At 43.3% G+C, this 12,842-nt stretch overlaps 1 protein-coding gene across 1 annotated transcript in view; it reads left to right on the top strand.

Moving 5' to 3' along the window:
- LOC131696181 (neurogenic protein big brain-like) overlaps window positions 1-11,825 on the top strand; it is a gene marked incomplete at its 3' end in the record, with an annotated part of 81,078 nt that extends 69,253 nt beyond the window's left edge. The window contains exon 4 of the mRNA XM_058984723.1: window positions 11,618-11,825. Within this exon, the coding sequence (XP_058840706.1) occupies window positions 11,618-11,825 (208 nt within the window). The remainder of the gene's footprint in view (window positions 1-11,617) is intronic.
- Window positions 11,826-12,842: the final 1,017 nt, after the last annotated feature.

Genomic DNA, 12,842 nt, shown 5'->3' with positions numbered 1-12,842 from the left:
AAAACGGTTGGTCGCACTTGGTATATCGTGGCTGCGCAAAGTGCCGTTCTATTGTTGGTTGATATTTTATTAACAGCCAGATCACGAATCCACTTGTTTTCGATGAAATTTATGACGACCCTTAATCAAAGCACGTTTGTATACGACAAAAAAATCCCTAACCCTCTGTTGTAGGTATATGTAGATGCAGTTTGCTCACAACCATCGAAAGAGGATGACACAGGAAATTGCTATTTTATGTTCAGGCTGTTTTTTTTCGGGAAAAATTCTCTTTGTCATGTTTCTCCGATTCTGTTCCTCCCGCAATCCCACAATAGCGGTGCATTGTTTTTCCCTTTCGTGTGCTGTCGGGGCCACAAAACGAGTGCATGAGTTATAGCATTTCCCCTTCGAGCCCTGCCCTGAATGAAACTTCCTGCCCGACTGTCATGACGACGCCACGGAACAAATGGCCATAGAGGGTACCATCCTAATCAACGCGCGAGCGTGATTGATCCACTTGCCGCCACGAAGCCAGTCAGCCAGCACGATTCATTCGGATCACGTGCACCTGGCTGCTGGCAACAAATTTGAAACAAATTTCCCGGCCACGACCTCACCACAAATTACCATTCTCCCCTTCAATCCAGACCATGTGGATCAATCAAGCGGGAAAAATGTTCTCACTTACGGACAGGCAGCAGGGAGGAAAATTTAATTCGAAACCGTTGCCAATGTTTGTGCAGCGAAAAATCGAACGACGAAGGTCGGCCCGAAATAGAGCAATCAAGTGAGTCAATCGAACAGGCGTGCAGTTTTGCAAAATTCGTGCATAAATTAGCAATAAACTCTTTCCGATGCTGTTCCAGCTCAATCACCCGGCAGAACTTTGTCGTCGTTCGTGCTGCAGGACCACTCCAATCTCACCCTAGATCTAGTGATGACTTTGCTAATTTTAAACTCACATTTGCATGCAAATTAGCTGCATCGCATTTGCATTAGCGCATCTCAAAACCGCTGCGAATTGGAGGTCGGATGAAGGATGCGATTTGCCTTTTCTCGCAGCGCTGTCAGTCAGTCAGTCAGTTAGTCGACGAAGGGCTAGAAAATTAATACTCCATTATCAACACTCAATAACAATTATTCTTCGACTGCGAACGATACGCGAAGAGGGCACTGGATTATCCCCCCTCTAGGCGTCTCCTGTGTGAAAGGAAGTGTTGACTTTACCCCCTCGGGTTTATGGCTGAGAAAACACGTTGCCTGCCGGTGACTCCGGCTTGGAAACACGCTGCGCAGATACGCAGTACGTTTGGTTACGACTCAACGAAGGATGTTAGGTTCCCGCACGTAGTGATTTATGTCCTCAATGCACTTGCTCCGGTATGTTGTCATTGACATTGCGGGCAGTACTCTAGTTTATAGCTTCAGGGAAACTATTTACACGCATACACTACAGAATCTAAGAGCCAAGCGTCGAGTGGGTGGAGTTCACTGGGTTTCAGATGTGGTAATGCATCAAAAAGGATAAACTCTTCGGGTTGTGACATACTGTTATGCAGCGGCTCTCAGCCTGGAGCGGTGTTTGCATTTAACATGGCAAATCGTTTTATAAGCTTGTTGTAAGCTACTGTATTGTGAATTTACTTTTGATTGCTGGATTCGGAATTGGAAGTGGCATTCGCAGAACCTGTTCAGTCGTTTCCGGTACGTTTTTCTCAGTTTTTTTCTTTTCCCTAATAATTTCTTTTTCGTCCTTAACCACTCCTTTGGTCTTCCGAAGTTCGCGCTTCATCATGGCCCATTAGTTTTCGATCGGACACAGTTCAGGACAGTTTGGAGGGTTCATGTCTTTCGGCACAAAATTCACCGCAAATTAGTCGCATGCCACTCCTGTACGGAATAGTCACATGTCACGCTAAATCAGGTCAAAACACCGGGTTTTGATCGTGCAGTCTCAAAAACGGCCAAAGCACTAAGTTTTGTAAATCTCACCGTTCACGGTGCCTTTAGTTACGAATGGTTCCACAAGGGCAAATGGCCTGCCGAATCAGGTACTTTGAAGCGAATTTCGTCTCGATTTGGGAAGTTCTACACCTTGTAGATGTTCAATACGGATCATTTCTTGCCCCTCTGGATGGAATGTTGCAAAACATCAAACATCAGAAACATGCTTTTTTGGCTAAGTCCCGTGTCGAAATATGCGGATTCCGCTTGAAATTAGCAATCAGTGCTCTATAGGTTTTTCGTCCAGCTCCTAACTTTTGGTCCACAGTCATCTATTTCTGGAACCTTTGGAGAACACTTGAAAGGGTGCGAATCAAACTGGCTGGCTACGCACTTTTTCTTTGCGTGGTTTATCTTCCACCGGACCGCACTCGCGATTCGACATTGATTGATTCACATACTGAGTCACTGGAACGGATTTCCGCTCAAGCAAGCCCGGTTGATGAGATCCTGATTGTTGGTGATTTCAATTTCTCCGGATTAAAATGGCGCTCTGCTTCTGACGGATTTATGTTCGCTGATCCCGAATTGTCATCTTTTCATGCTGGTATCACCAGTTTGCTTGACTGCTACAGTCTAAATCTGCTGCGCCAAACGAATAATGTGGTGAACGAGAACAACAGAATCCTTGATCTCTGTTTTTCGAGCAAATCTGACTACGCGCCAAAAGTTACCGCAGCACCGTTCCCCCTGGTAAAGACTGTTAGACATCACCCTCCCCTGCATATATTGCTTGAAGCGATTCGAGTGAAGCATGACTGCAATGCTTCTGACACCGTCAGCTATAATTTTAGAAAAGCCAACTATAATAGCATTATTGACTTCCTGTCGAATATCCACTGGACTGAAATTCTCGACAATGATGATGTCAACGTTGCAGTGCAGACCTTCTCCAATGTTATGAGCTATGCTATCGATCGCTATGTACCCAAAAGAAGTGGCCTTCAATCTAAGCACCCAGCGTGGTACACTGCCGAGCTGAGACGGTTAAAAGCGACTAAAAGAGCCGCTCTGAAGAAGTACTCCAAGTTTGGGGGCTACGTGCTGCGACAACACTACGTTCATGTTAACCAAGTCTATAAAAAGACATCGAAGCGTTGCCATGCCGATTACTTGCGAAACGTGCAACGTAAGTTGAAGTCCGAACCTAAAACATTCTGGAAGCATGTAAACGAGCAAAGAAAGGAATCCGGGTTGCCTTCAACGTTGAGCTATGGAGGACGTATGAGCTCTAGTTTACAGGAGATCTGCCAACTATTCTCTGAAAAGTTCGCGAGTGTTTTCTCCAACGAGAAACTGACACCGACCCAGGCTTCACGCGCGGCTCTTAATGTACCTCAATCATACCAGTCTTTGAACTCTATCAATATCGACAATAATATGGTACAACTGGCGATTAGCAAAATGAAGGCTTCAACCTCGGCAGGCCCAGATGGTATACCAACTATTATTCTAAAAAAATGCTATGCCGGTCTAATTGAACCTCTTTGTCATCTGTTTCAATTGTCGCTATCAACCGGAGTATTTCCCGAACTCTGGAAATCGTCCTTCATGTTTCCAGTTCACAAAAAAGGTGATAAAAAGGTAGTTGACAATTACCGTGGTATTACAACGCTAAGCGCAGTTCCTAAGCTGTTTGAAATGGCTGTGTTGGAACCCATCTTCAGCCACTGCAAACAGTATATCTCCGAGACTCAGCATGGATTTATGCCGAAACGTTCAACATCTACGAATCTTCTGTCGTTCACAACATATGTTACAGATGCTATGTCCGACGGCCTTCAAACTGACGTTATCTACACGGATCTTTCAGCTGCTTTTGACAAGATAAATCACGCTATTGCAGTGGCAAAATTGGATAGACTTGGCTTTGGTACTAATATTCTCCGTTGGATGCAATCGTATCTCAGTGATCGTCGTCTAGCAGTCAAGATAGGTGATTGTGTATCCGAAGAGTTCTTTGCTTCATCTGGTATTCCGCAAGGCAGCCATCTCGGTCCATTGATTTTTCTTCTGTATTTCAACGACGTCAACTTTTGTTTAGAAGGACCACGGTTGTCTTTCGCCGACGACCTCAAGTTATACCATAGAATACGGAATACTGATGATGCAGCTTTCCTTCAACGCCAACTGGAAACCTTTGCGGAATGGTGCGAGATCAACCGAATGACCCTAAACCCCAAGAAATGTACGGTCATTACGTTCTCGAGGAAAAAAACGCCAATTCGATTCAATTACTGTCTAGCTGAATCCACAATTGACAGAGCGAATTGCGTCAAAGATCTCGGAGTTTTTCTCGATGAACAACTGACGTTTAAACAGCATATCAGCTATATTGTCGCAAAGGCATCACGCTGTTTGGGGTTCATAATGAGAATATCTAAGCACTTTTCAGATATTTACTGCTTGAAATCTCTCTACTGCTCACTCGTTCGATCAACTCTGGAATATTGTTCAGTTGTGTGGAACCCTCATTATCTCAACGGTGTCCATCGAATTGAGACAGTACAGCGCAGATTTGTTCGGTTTGCCCTTCGTCGATTGCCTTGGAGCAACCCTCACCAGCTGCCAAGTTATGAAAGCCGGGGTTTGCTTATTGGACTCGATACATTGCAAGTGCGACGGGATCTATTCCGTGCTATGACGATTTCGGATATTTTGCAAGATCGAATTGACTGCCCCGAGCTTCTCAGTGCGATAAATATGAATGTTCGCCCTCGCGCCCTTCGCAATAATTTATTCCTCCGATTACCTCTTCGCCGGACTAACTATGGAGTAAACGGTGCCATCATTGGTTTGCAGCGGACCTTCAACAGAGTGTCATCCGAGTTCGATCTTCACATTCCACGTAGCAGATTACATGTTGACTTTTTAAATAGATTAAGAAATTATCATTAGGACCACACTGTGTCTGTTGATATTAATTAATTAATAAATAATAAATAAATGGTTGAATGATGTACATTCATTGGTTTTCCTAAGACGCAATGCGACAACCCAGAATTTTGCATCTGGGTGAACAAAATCTTTTCGCGAACGGTTTGCTGATTTCCTTTCATCTCGGCTGGAAACTCACTAACAACTGCAAAACTTAGCGCATGTAAACGATACACTCTAAAGCCAAACTGGGTAAAATTCCCTTTATTAATCTCTCACTTTGTGTAAAATCTACTCAAAATCAGTAACTCGTACTGCACGTTACCAAAAACATGAGTAACACCCATAAAAGAAAATCACATCGACATTCATCCAATGATTGATTCAATCTTACTCGATGTAGGGCATGTTACTACAAATATGTTGATGGCACCAGCCATTATCTGAGTAAAGCCTGCTGTTGACCTCTTGTTAGTGACGAATGAGAGGGTAACCGGGCGATAAACCCTTTTTGGGAAGTTTGTTCAAAAAACGTCCTACGCTGATCCACTTTGTTCGACGTTTGTGGAATGTAGGGCTAGTTTTTTCGTAGGGTTTTGACGTCTTACACGCAACTCAAAAGACATTGCACGTAACGCAAAATACATTATGAATTTCTATTTTGATGGAAATAAATGCATTTAATTTCGCTGATTTGCAAAAATGCATCACAAATAATCTGCCCCTAGACTCCACTACACCGGTGCACCGCCATTGAAAACGGCATAACTCTACTCAGACGACTCTACTTTCGGAATCACTAGCTCGCCCATGCAATGGAAAATTTGCCTCATGTTAAGGTTCCTAACAGCTTACTTACGACTACAGATGCAAAATCAAACCAAATGAATTTGGCTTGTTTTCGTCACTAAATACCTAACCTCAGTCGGTTTTTTAATGCAAAAGTTTTATCATTTCAATTTCAGATTAATTCAGTGCCTTTTCTTTTTAACGGGAATAATTTTGTCCCTATTATTGACTCGAATCAAAAGACGTCGAAATATCAATTGACGATAGGTTCATGGCCCCATATTATGGGCTCGAATCAAAATTCGTCGAAATGTCAATTGACGATAGGTTCATCCGGAGTGTTCATTTGTGTTTACATTTTGCTAGCATTGTCAATTTTATTTTATGTCCACCACCCAATGGACTTAAACTAGGGATAGCCCCTACGTTTGAGTAAGCCGGGCAAACGAGTGGATCACAGGTTCGCTTGCTTCCGACGGTGGGTCGGTGGTCACCTCGCCCGGCGGATCTCAGCGGCTTTGCGCCTAGGCCTCGGTTATGCGGCTAAGCCGCATCGAAATGGTATCCCTTAAATATTCTAACTAGAATCGGTTGTGTCACTGGAGCCGGAATACGAATTAGAACCAGCCAGCATTCCGGCTGAGCTAAACTGAGAATTTTAGTAAAATTTAATCTGTAAATAAAAATTTTCTGGCAACGCTCCAGCACCCCGCTGAATTCTAACGATGTCACCACCTGGGCGCCAGGTTGACGATATGAAATGAACTTTGTTTACTTTCGGCATGTTTTGATTCGAGCCAACAACATCCAGCCTAGGTTCATGGCCGGATGTTGTTGGCTCGAATTAAAACTTGTCTAAAGTAAACAGAGTTCCGTAATGGTACCGCCCAGGTGGCGAAATCGTTACAGTTCTACGGGGTGGTGGAGCATTGCCAGAAAATTTTTATTTCTTAGATTAAATTTTAGGAAACTTGCCAGTTAAGCTCAGACGGAATGCTAGCTGGTTCTAATTCACACTCCGGCTCCAGTGACACAACCGACTGTAGTTAGAATCGGGTGTTCCACTGGAGCTGGAATACGAGTTAGAACCAGCGAGAATTCCGGCTCACTTCCGGTTGAACTTTACCTGGTTCCGGTAATTATCCGACACCCTTTAGGAACCCCTGTTTAAGGTGGACTAGTACGATGCGGGTTAGCCGCATAACCCAGGCCTAGGAACCGAAGTGGCGCCATGCGAGGTAACCATTGACCTGTGATCCACTTGTTTGTCCAGCTTACTCAGACATAGGGGCTATCCCTAGTTTTAAATCCAACTGAGCGGTAGCGAAGTCGGATAGCACCCGCAAAAGCGATGTGACGTAGAGGTGTGCGCCGCGCCGCCGATTTCAGGTAACAATCGGCGGCGCGCCGGCGTCACGCCGATGGGCTTACTACTTTTACATGCAATCGTCGGCGTGGCGCGGCGGCGGCGGCGTGGCGCACACCTCTAATGTGACGTAGCCACATTGCTGGAATCAAAATAAAATTGGCAACGCTTGCAAAATATAAACACTCCGGATGAACCTATCGTCAATTGACATTTCGACGACTTTTGATTCGAGCCATAATAGGTGCCCTAGGTTCATCCGTAGTGTTCATTTGTGTTCAACATTTTGCTAGCGTTGCCAATTTTATTTTGATTCCACCACCCAATGTGGCTACGCCACATTGCTTTTTACGCGGGTTTAAATAACGGACGGCCCCTATGTTTGAGTAAGCCAGGCAAATGAGGTTTGCTTGCTTCCGGCGGCGGGTCGGCGGCCACCTAGCCTGGCAGATCCTCGGTTCTTAGGCTTCGGTTAAGCTGCATCATACCTTAAACAGGGGTTCCTGGAGGGTATCGGATGGTTATCAAAAGTTTGCTGAAACATAATCTTAGAAATGAATTTTTTTCTGGCAACGCTCCAGTTCCCCATTGAACTCCAACGATTTCGCCACATGGGCGCTAGTTTGACGCTACAGAATGAACTTTGTTTACTTTCGATGAGTTGTAATTCGAGCCAACAATATCCAGCTAGCTTATTGGCAAAATACAGGACGGATCCGGAAAAAAATGTTGGGGATGGGGCCTGAATTGCGATTTAGAAACGAACATTGTGCAATACGTAATACGTTAATCGTGTATAGCTTTGCATTGTCTTTCTGACAGATGGTGCTAAACAATCCAAATAAGATGAATTTGATACTGATTTTAAATTGAAACGTTTTTCAAAATTGCTCATTAAATTTATTATTTCGGTGGTGAGGGAGTCAGACCGGCAGGGTTCCTCACCTGGATTTGCGCCTGGCGAAATATCAACCAGGGCTTCTGGTGCGGCCCCTTAGGATGTCGTTCACCTTATTTCCCACAGCGAGAATTACTGGTGCTTTTGAATTCCTTTCGGTTAGCTGAGAAATGAAGCTATACACTTACAATATTGTATACAAAGGTGAAAAAATTACAGCATAACGTGAACTATGCAACTAACATAACAGTGGTTCGCATCATGCTTTGCCAAAACAAACCACGCTACAGTGAATGTGAGTCAATTGCAGCAACTTCCAACCAATGCAAAATTGATACCCTGACGAGTTACAGAAGGAATAAAGGAGTGCATACTTTTTTTCTTTTTAACATTAGTACTAAAAATCGATTAATGTGTTCTCAAATGTTGAAAGATTCTCTTCATGGCAACAAAAAAGTTCTGTCACACAATATGTTATGTACTCAGGCAGCACAACAATATGTATCGAAGTTGTTAAGAAAGGTTCAAAATATTTCATCGGGAAAAAATGTATTTATTCATTTTGATATAACTACATTTCAATACAAAAATGTTTTCCAACCAGTGTTTTATCAGTTTTCATTACAAACACTAAACACCTCTACGCAATCCTCCAAACTTATATGATCGATATACCCACGCCCCTGTCATATGCGCCCAAGCGCTCTTATGACACTCTGGTGAATTATTCGGTTACAAACGGTTTTGACCTACGACACTAGTCTGTTCTTCCTTCCACCTAATCGGAAGGGTCAAAATTTTCCACTTATTCATTGCCAATAAAAAAACAAACGAAAACCACATTCAGTCTCCAGGAAGAAAAAAAAACTAAACGAAGAATGAAACTAGGGGACAACATTACTAACCTCCCCTAAAAACTCATACAGGCAGTTACAATACAGATATGGATTTCAACCAATGTTTTGTTTCACACTTCATATTCAACAGAGCGCGAGTGCAGTTGTTTCCTTGTTTTAAAAGTCACTTGCTTTCGGCTACCCCCAGGGGTGTTTGAGCTGTTGGGAAAAGATATATGGAATTGTCTGCTTTTGTCGAACTATATCCGCATTGCTTCTATATTTTCTGACTAGAACAGATTTTGTGCGGCAACGGAATGTTGCCGGTAATGAAGCACATTTTAGCATTTCCGAAACGGAGCTGGACGGCAAAATCGGATCGCCATCGGAGCGGCCTAAAAAACTTTCAGTAGAGACTAGAATAACAAAAAGACGCCATCTTTGTTCAGTGAAAACAAATCAACTGGCAACCCCGTTACAGACTACAAGCAATAATGTTGCGAATGTTCAAGTCTAACGTAACTTGTTTGTTGTTCTTCCATTTGCTTCTCGCAAAAAATAATTATTCCCTGCGTTTTTTAGTTTATTGAGTTTTCGACCAATTTTTACATGAATTTGCCCGCAGGAATGAAATGTTTGGCGAAATTCTAGAGCAACAAAGCCGCACTGGGATTTACGATTGTGATTTTCTTCGATTCTCAGCGAAGAGCAGATTTTTTGTACATGTCGTCTTACCTTTTTGGTGGTAGCAAAACCTCCGTTATTTGTTTTGTTTTGGCGATTTATAACGGCTTCCAATTTGAATGTGCGCATCACATCAGATTAGTATTCATTTACCTCTTTCTATATTTCGTCCTCGCATCAGACAAGCCTATTTCCTCTTTCTTATAATATTTGTTGAACAAAATGGACTACTGCCAGTGGAATAACATTCAAGTATAGTAAGAAGCCTCCAGTCGAAATACTAGTAGGCTTTAATCCAGCGGATTTTGTGTGTTTTAACTCAGCCGGGATGCTGGCTGGTTTTAATTCGTATTCCGGCATCGATTCTAGTTAGAATTCTTAAGGGGTACCATTTTGATGCGGCTTAGCCATATAATCGAGGCCTAGGAACCGAAGCGGCGCAAATCCGCTGAGGAAATGCCGAGGTGGCTATCGACCCGTCGTCGGAAGCAAGCGAACCTGTAATCCACTCGTTTGACCGGCTTACTCAAACAAAGGGGCTATCCCTAGACAGCACGCGCAAAACCGATTTGGCGTAGCCACATTGGGTGCTGGACACAAAATAAAATTGGCAACGCTAGCAAAATGGGGCCCATATTATTGGCTCGAATCAAAACTCGTCGAAATGTCAATTGACGATAGGTTCATCCGGAGTGTTCATTTGTGTTTACATTTTGCTAGCGTTGCCAATTTAATTTTGTGTCCACCACCCAATGTGGCTACGCCACATCGCTTTTGCGCGTACTGTCCGACTTCGCTACCGCTCAGTCGGACTTAAACTAGGGATAGCCCCTATATTTGGGTAAGCCGGGTAAACGAGTGGATCACAGGTTCCAGGGCTTCCGACGGCGGGTCGGTGGCCACCTCGCCCGGCGGATCATCCTGCGCTGCTTCGGTTCCTAGGCCTCGGTTATGCGGCCAAGCCGCATCGAAATAGTACCTCTTGAATATTCTAACTAGAATCGGTTGTGTCACCGAAGCCGGAATACGAATTAGAACCAGCCAGCATTCCGGCTGAGCTTAACTGGGAAGTTTAGTAAAATTTAATCTGGAAATAAAATCTTTCTGGCAACGCTCCAGCACCCCATTGAATTCTAACGATTTCACCACCTGGGCGCCAGGTTGACGATATGAAATGAACTTTGCTTACTTTCGACAAGTTTTGATTCGAGCCAACAACATCCAGCCAGCAAAATGTAAACACAAATGAACACTCCGGATGAACCTATCGTCAATTGACATTTCGACGAGTTATGATTCGAGCCAATAATATGGGCCCCATCTGTCACATTCGAACTCCAATTCGAACTTCCAAGCAAACAAACCACCGAGAATTGTCAAACGAAGTTCATCCGGCTCATTTCTTTTGGAACAGCAATGTCCAGATGCTGCCCACACCCGATAATTTTGTAAATTAAGGGACTACTCCAGAACCAACAGCAAAATTTTATGCTGTTTTTTTCTCGTTCATCAGCATTAGTCTGCAAACTATCTACCATAGCTGCATATTTTAGTAGAATTCGAGCAGATTGTAAAAAAGACCACACCCCATCCAACATCGAATGTTCGATGTTTGCCAGAATCATTAATAATCACACAGTGACACTGCTAACTTGTTATGCAATAAAATGCCTACTACACCAGAGAAAGCGCTAATTTCCGATCTATTGATCTGATTAAACGAACCAACCCTCCATTGGAGTGTCCAATATGCAAATCATACCGCACAAAGTCCACATTCTTGATCACCCATATGAGATTGCTTTTTTATTCATATTCACATGAAAATTAACCACTTGTTCTTGCGGTGACAAGCCGTTTGCACCCTCTTTAACCTCCCTTTGTAAATATGTACATGATTTGGTTTCGTCGAGGGAGCATTGGTCAGCATTTGTGCAACGGTAAAAAAATGTGGTAATGAAATATGTATGTATGTATTAGCAATATATTGCCATAGTCTTCTTTCCAGTGTCAATGCTCATAAAACCATCAAAACCACGAGACCGCCACCACTTTACCCGAATCTGCCTTCTCGATCTATTTCGCCCTCCCAATCACCTCGCACCCCAAATTATGTGCCTTTCTGATCTTTCATGCATTTTTTTCAAACATTTTTTCTCTCTTTCTCCTTTATCTTTGCAGCGTGACGGTTCCCGGCTATCAGGGCAATCTGCAGGCGGCAGTGTCCCACACCTCGTCCCTGGCGGCCTGGGAACGATTCGGTGTCGAGTTCATCCTGACCTTCGTCGTGGTGCTGTCCTACCTGATCTCGACTAATTCCTACAAAAAGTACTTTGGCTCGTCGGCGATCGCCATCGGTGCGGCCTACAGTGCCTGCAGTTTCGTCTCGGTAAGGATTCACCTTTGTGCGTTCGAGCAACGAACCGAACATTGTATGCTATAGATAAAAAAAATATGCTGCGAAACAAGGGCCAAGGTTAATTGGGGTCTATTGATGGAAGGGAATCAATTTCACGCGTGTGTTTGTTGGTGGAGTTTCTACCAATTTTGATTTACGTTCGAGTCCAAAAGTTGTTGCTTTAAATTAGACCCAAACAACCATTTCGAGCCTGTGAAACTCGTAAATAACTCATGATGAGATTATCCATTTCCTGTTCGATGGCATTAGCTTTGCATGCAACGTACTGACATTGTAATTTTTTTGCTGCTAGTTAAACAAATTTAGTAGACTTTTTTGTTATTTGTATTCAAAAGTGCAAATGCTTCATCCTGTCATCGTCAGCACCGGCGTTTATCCCGGTTGCATGGACAGAACGAACCCCGAGGGCGAAAGGTAATGGCCATTATGTCAGCTTGCATACTCGTTCACTGATGGTGGAAAGCTTCCAAGGAATAAGTTCACCTGTCTTTTCTGGCAAACATTTAGATTTTAATGAAGTATTTACGGTGCCCCCCTCTGTTGCAGCACTCAAGGGTATGCTTGATATCGAAGGCATGTCTATTGAATTCGCTAGCAGCCGTCTCATCCCGCACGGTACGGGGTACGGAACTGGGAAAATGGAAAAAACGATAGGAGGCCAAGTCCTAAGTAAGGGAAAGATAACGAGAACTAAGTTTCACAATTTGAAAAAAAAATCTAACTCATCGCAAAAGTCATAATTTTACGGTGCAATTAGAAGTTTGCCTTTGGTTCGTAGCAGCGTCTCTGGGCTATCGTCATCGACATATTTAGATCTTAAATCACAGAGTACAGAAATGTAAGCTAGAATAATTTTGGCCTATAAACCTATATAAATTAAAATTTAAACATAGTAACAAACACAAAACAACAGTTATTTTTCTTATATCATTGCCGGACGTTCCCACCTCCATCATTCACGGGGAAAAATAAAGGATAGGGAAAGTG

Source organism: Topomyia yanbarensis, unplaced genomic scaffold (assembly GCF_030247195.1).
Source record: "Topomyia yanbarensis strain Yona2022 unplaced genomic scaffold, ASM3024719v1 HiC_scaffold_85, whole genome shotgun sequence".
In the NCBI taxonomy this organism is placed as follows: Eukaryota; Metazoa; Arthropoda; class Insecta; order Diptera; family Culicidae; genus Topomyia; species Topomyia yanbarensis.
The sequence above is the reverse complement of the archived record's forward strand: the minus strand, read 5'-3'. Positions and strand labels throughout refer to the sequence as shown.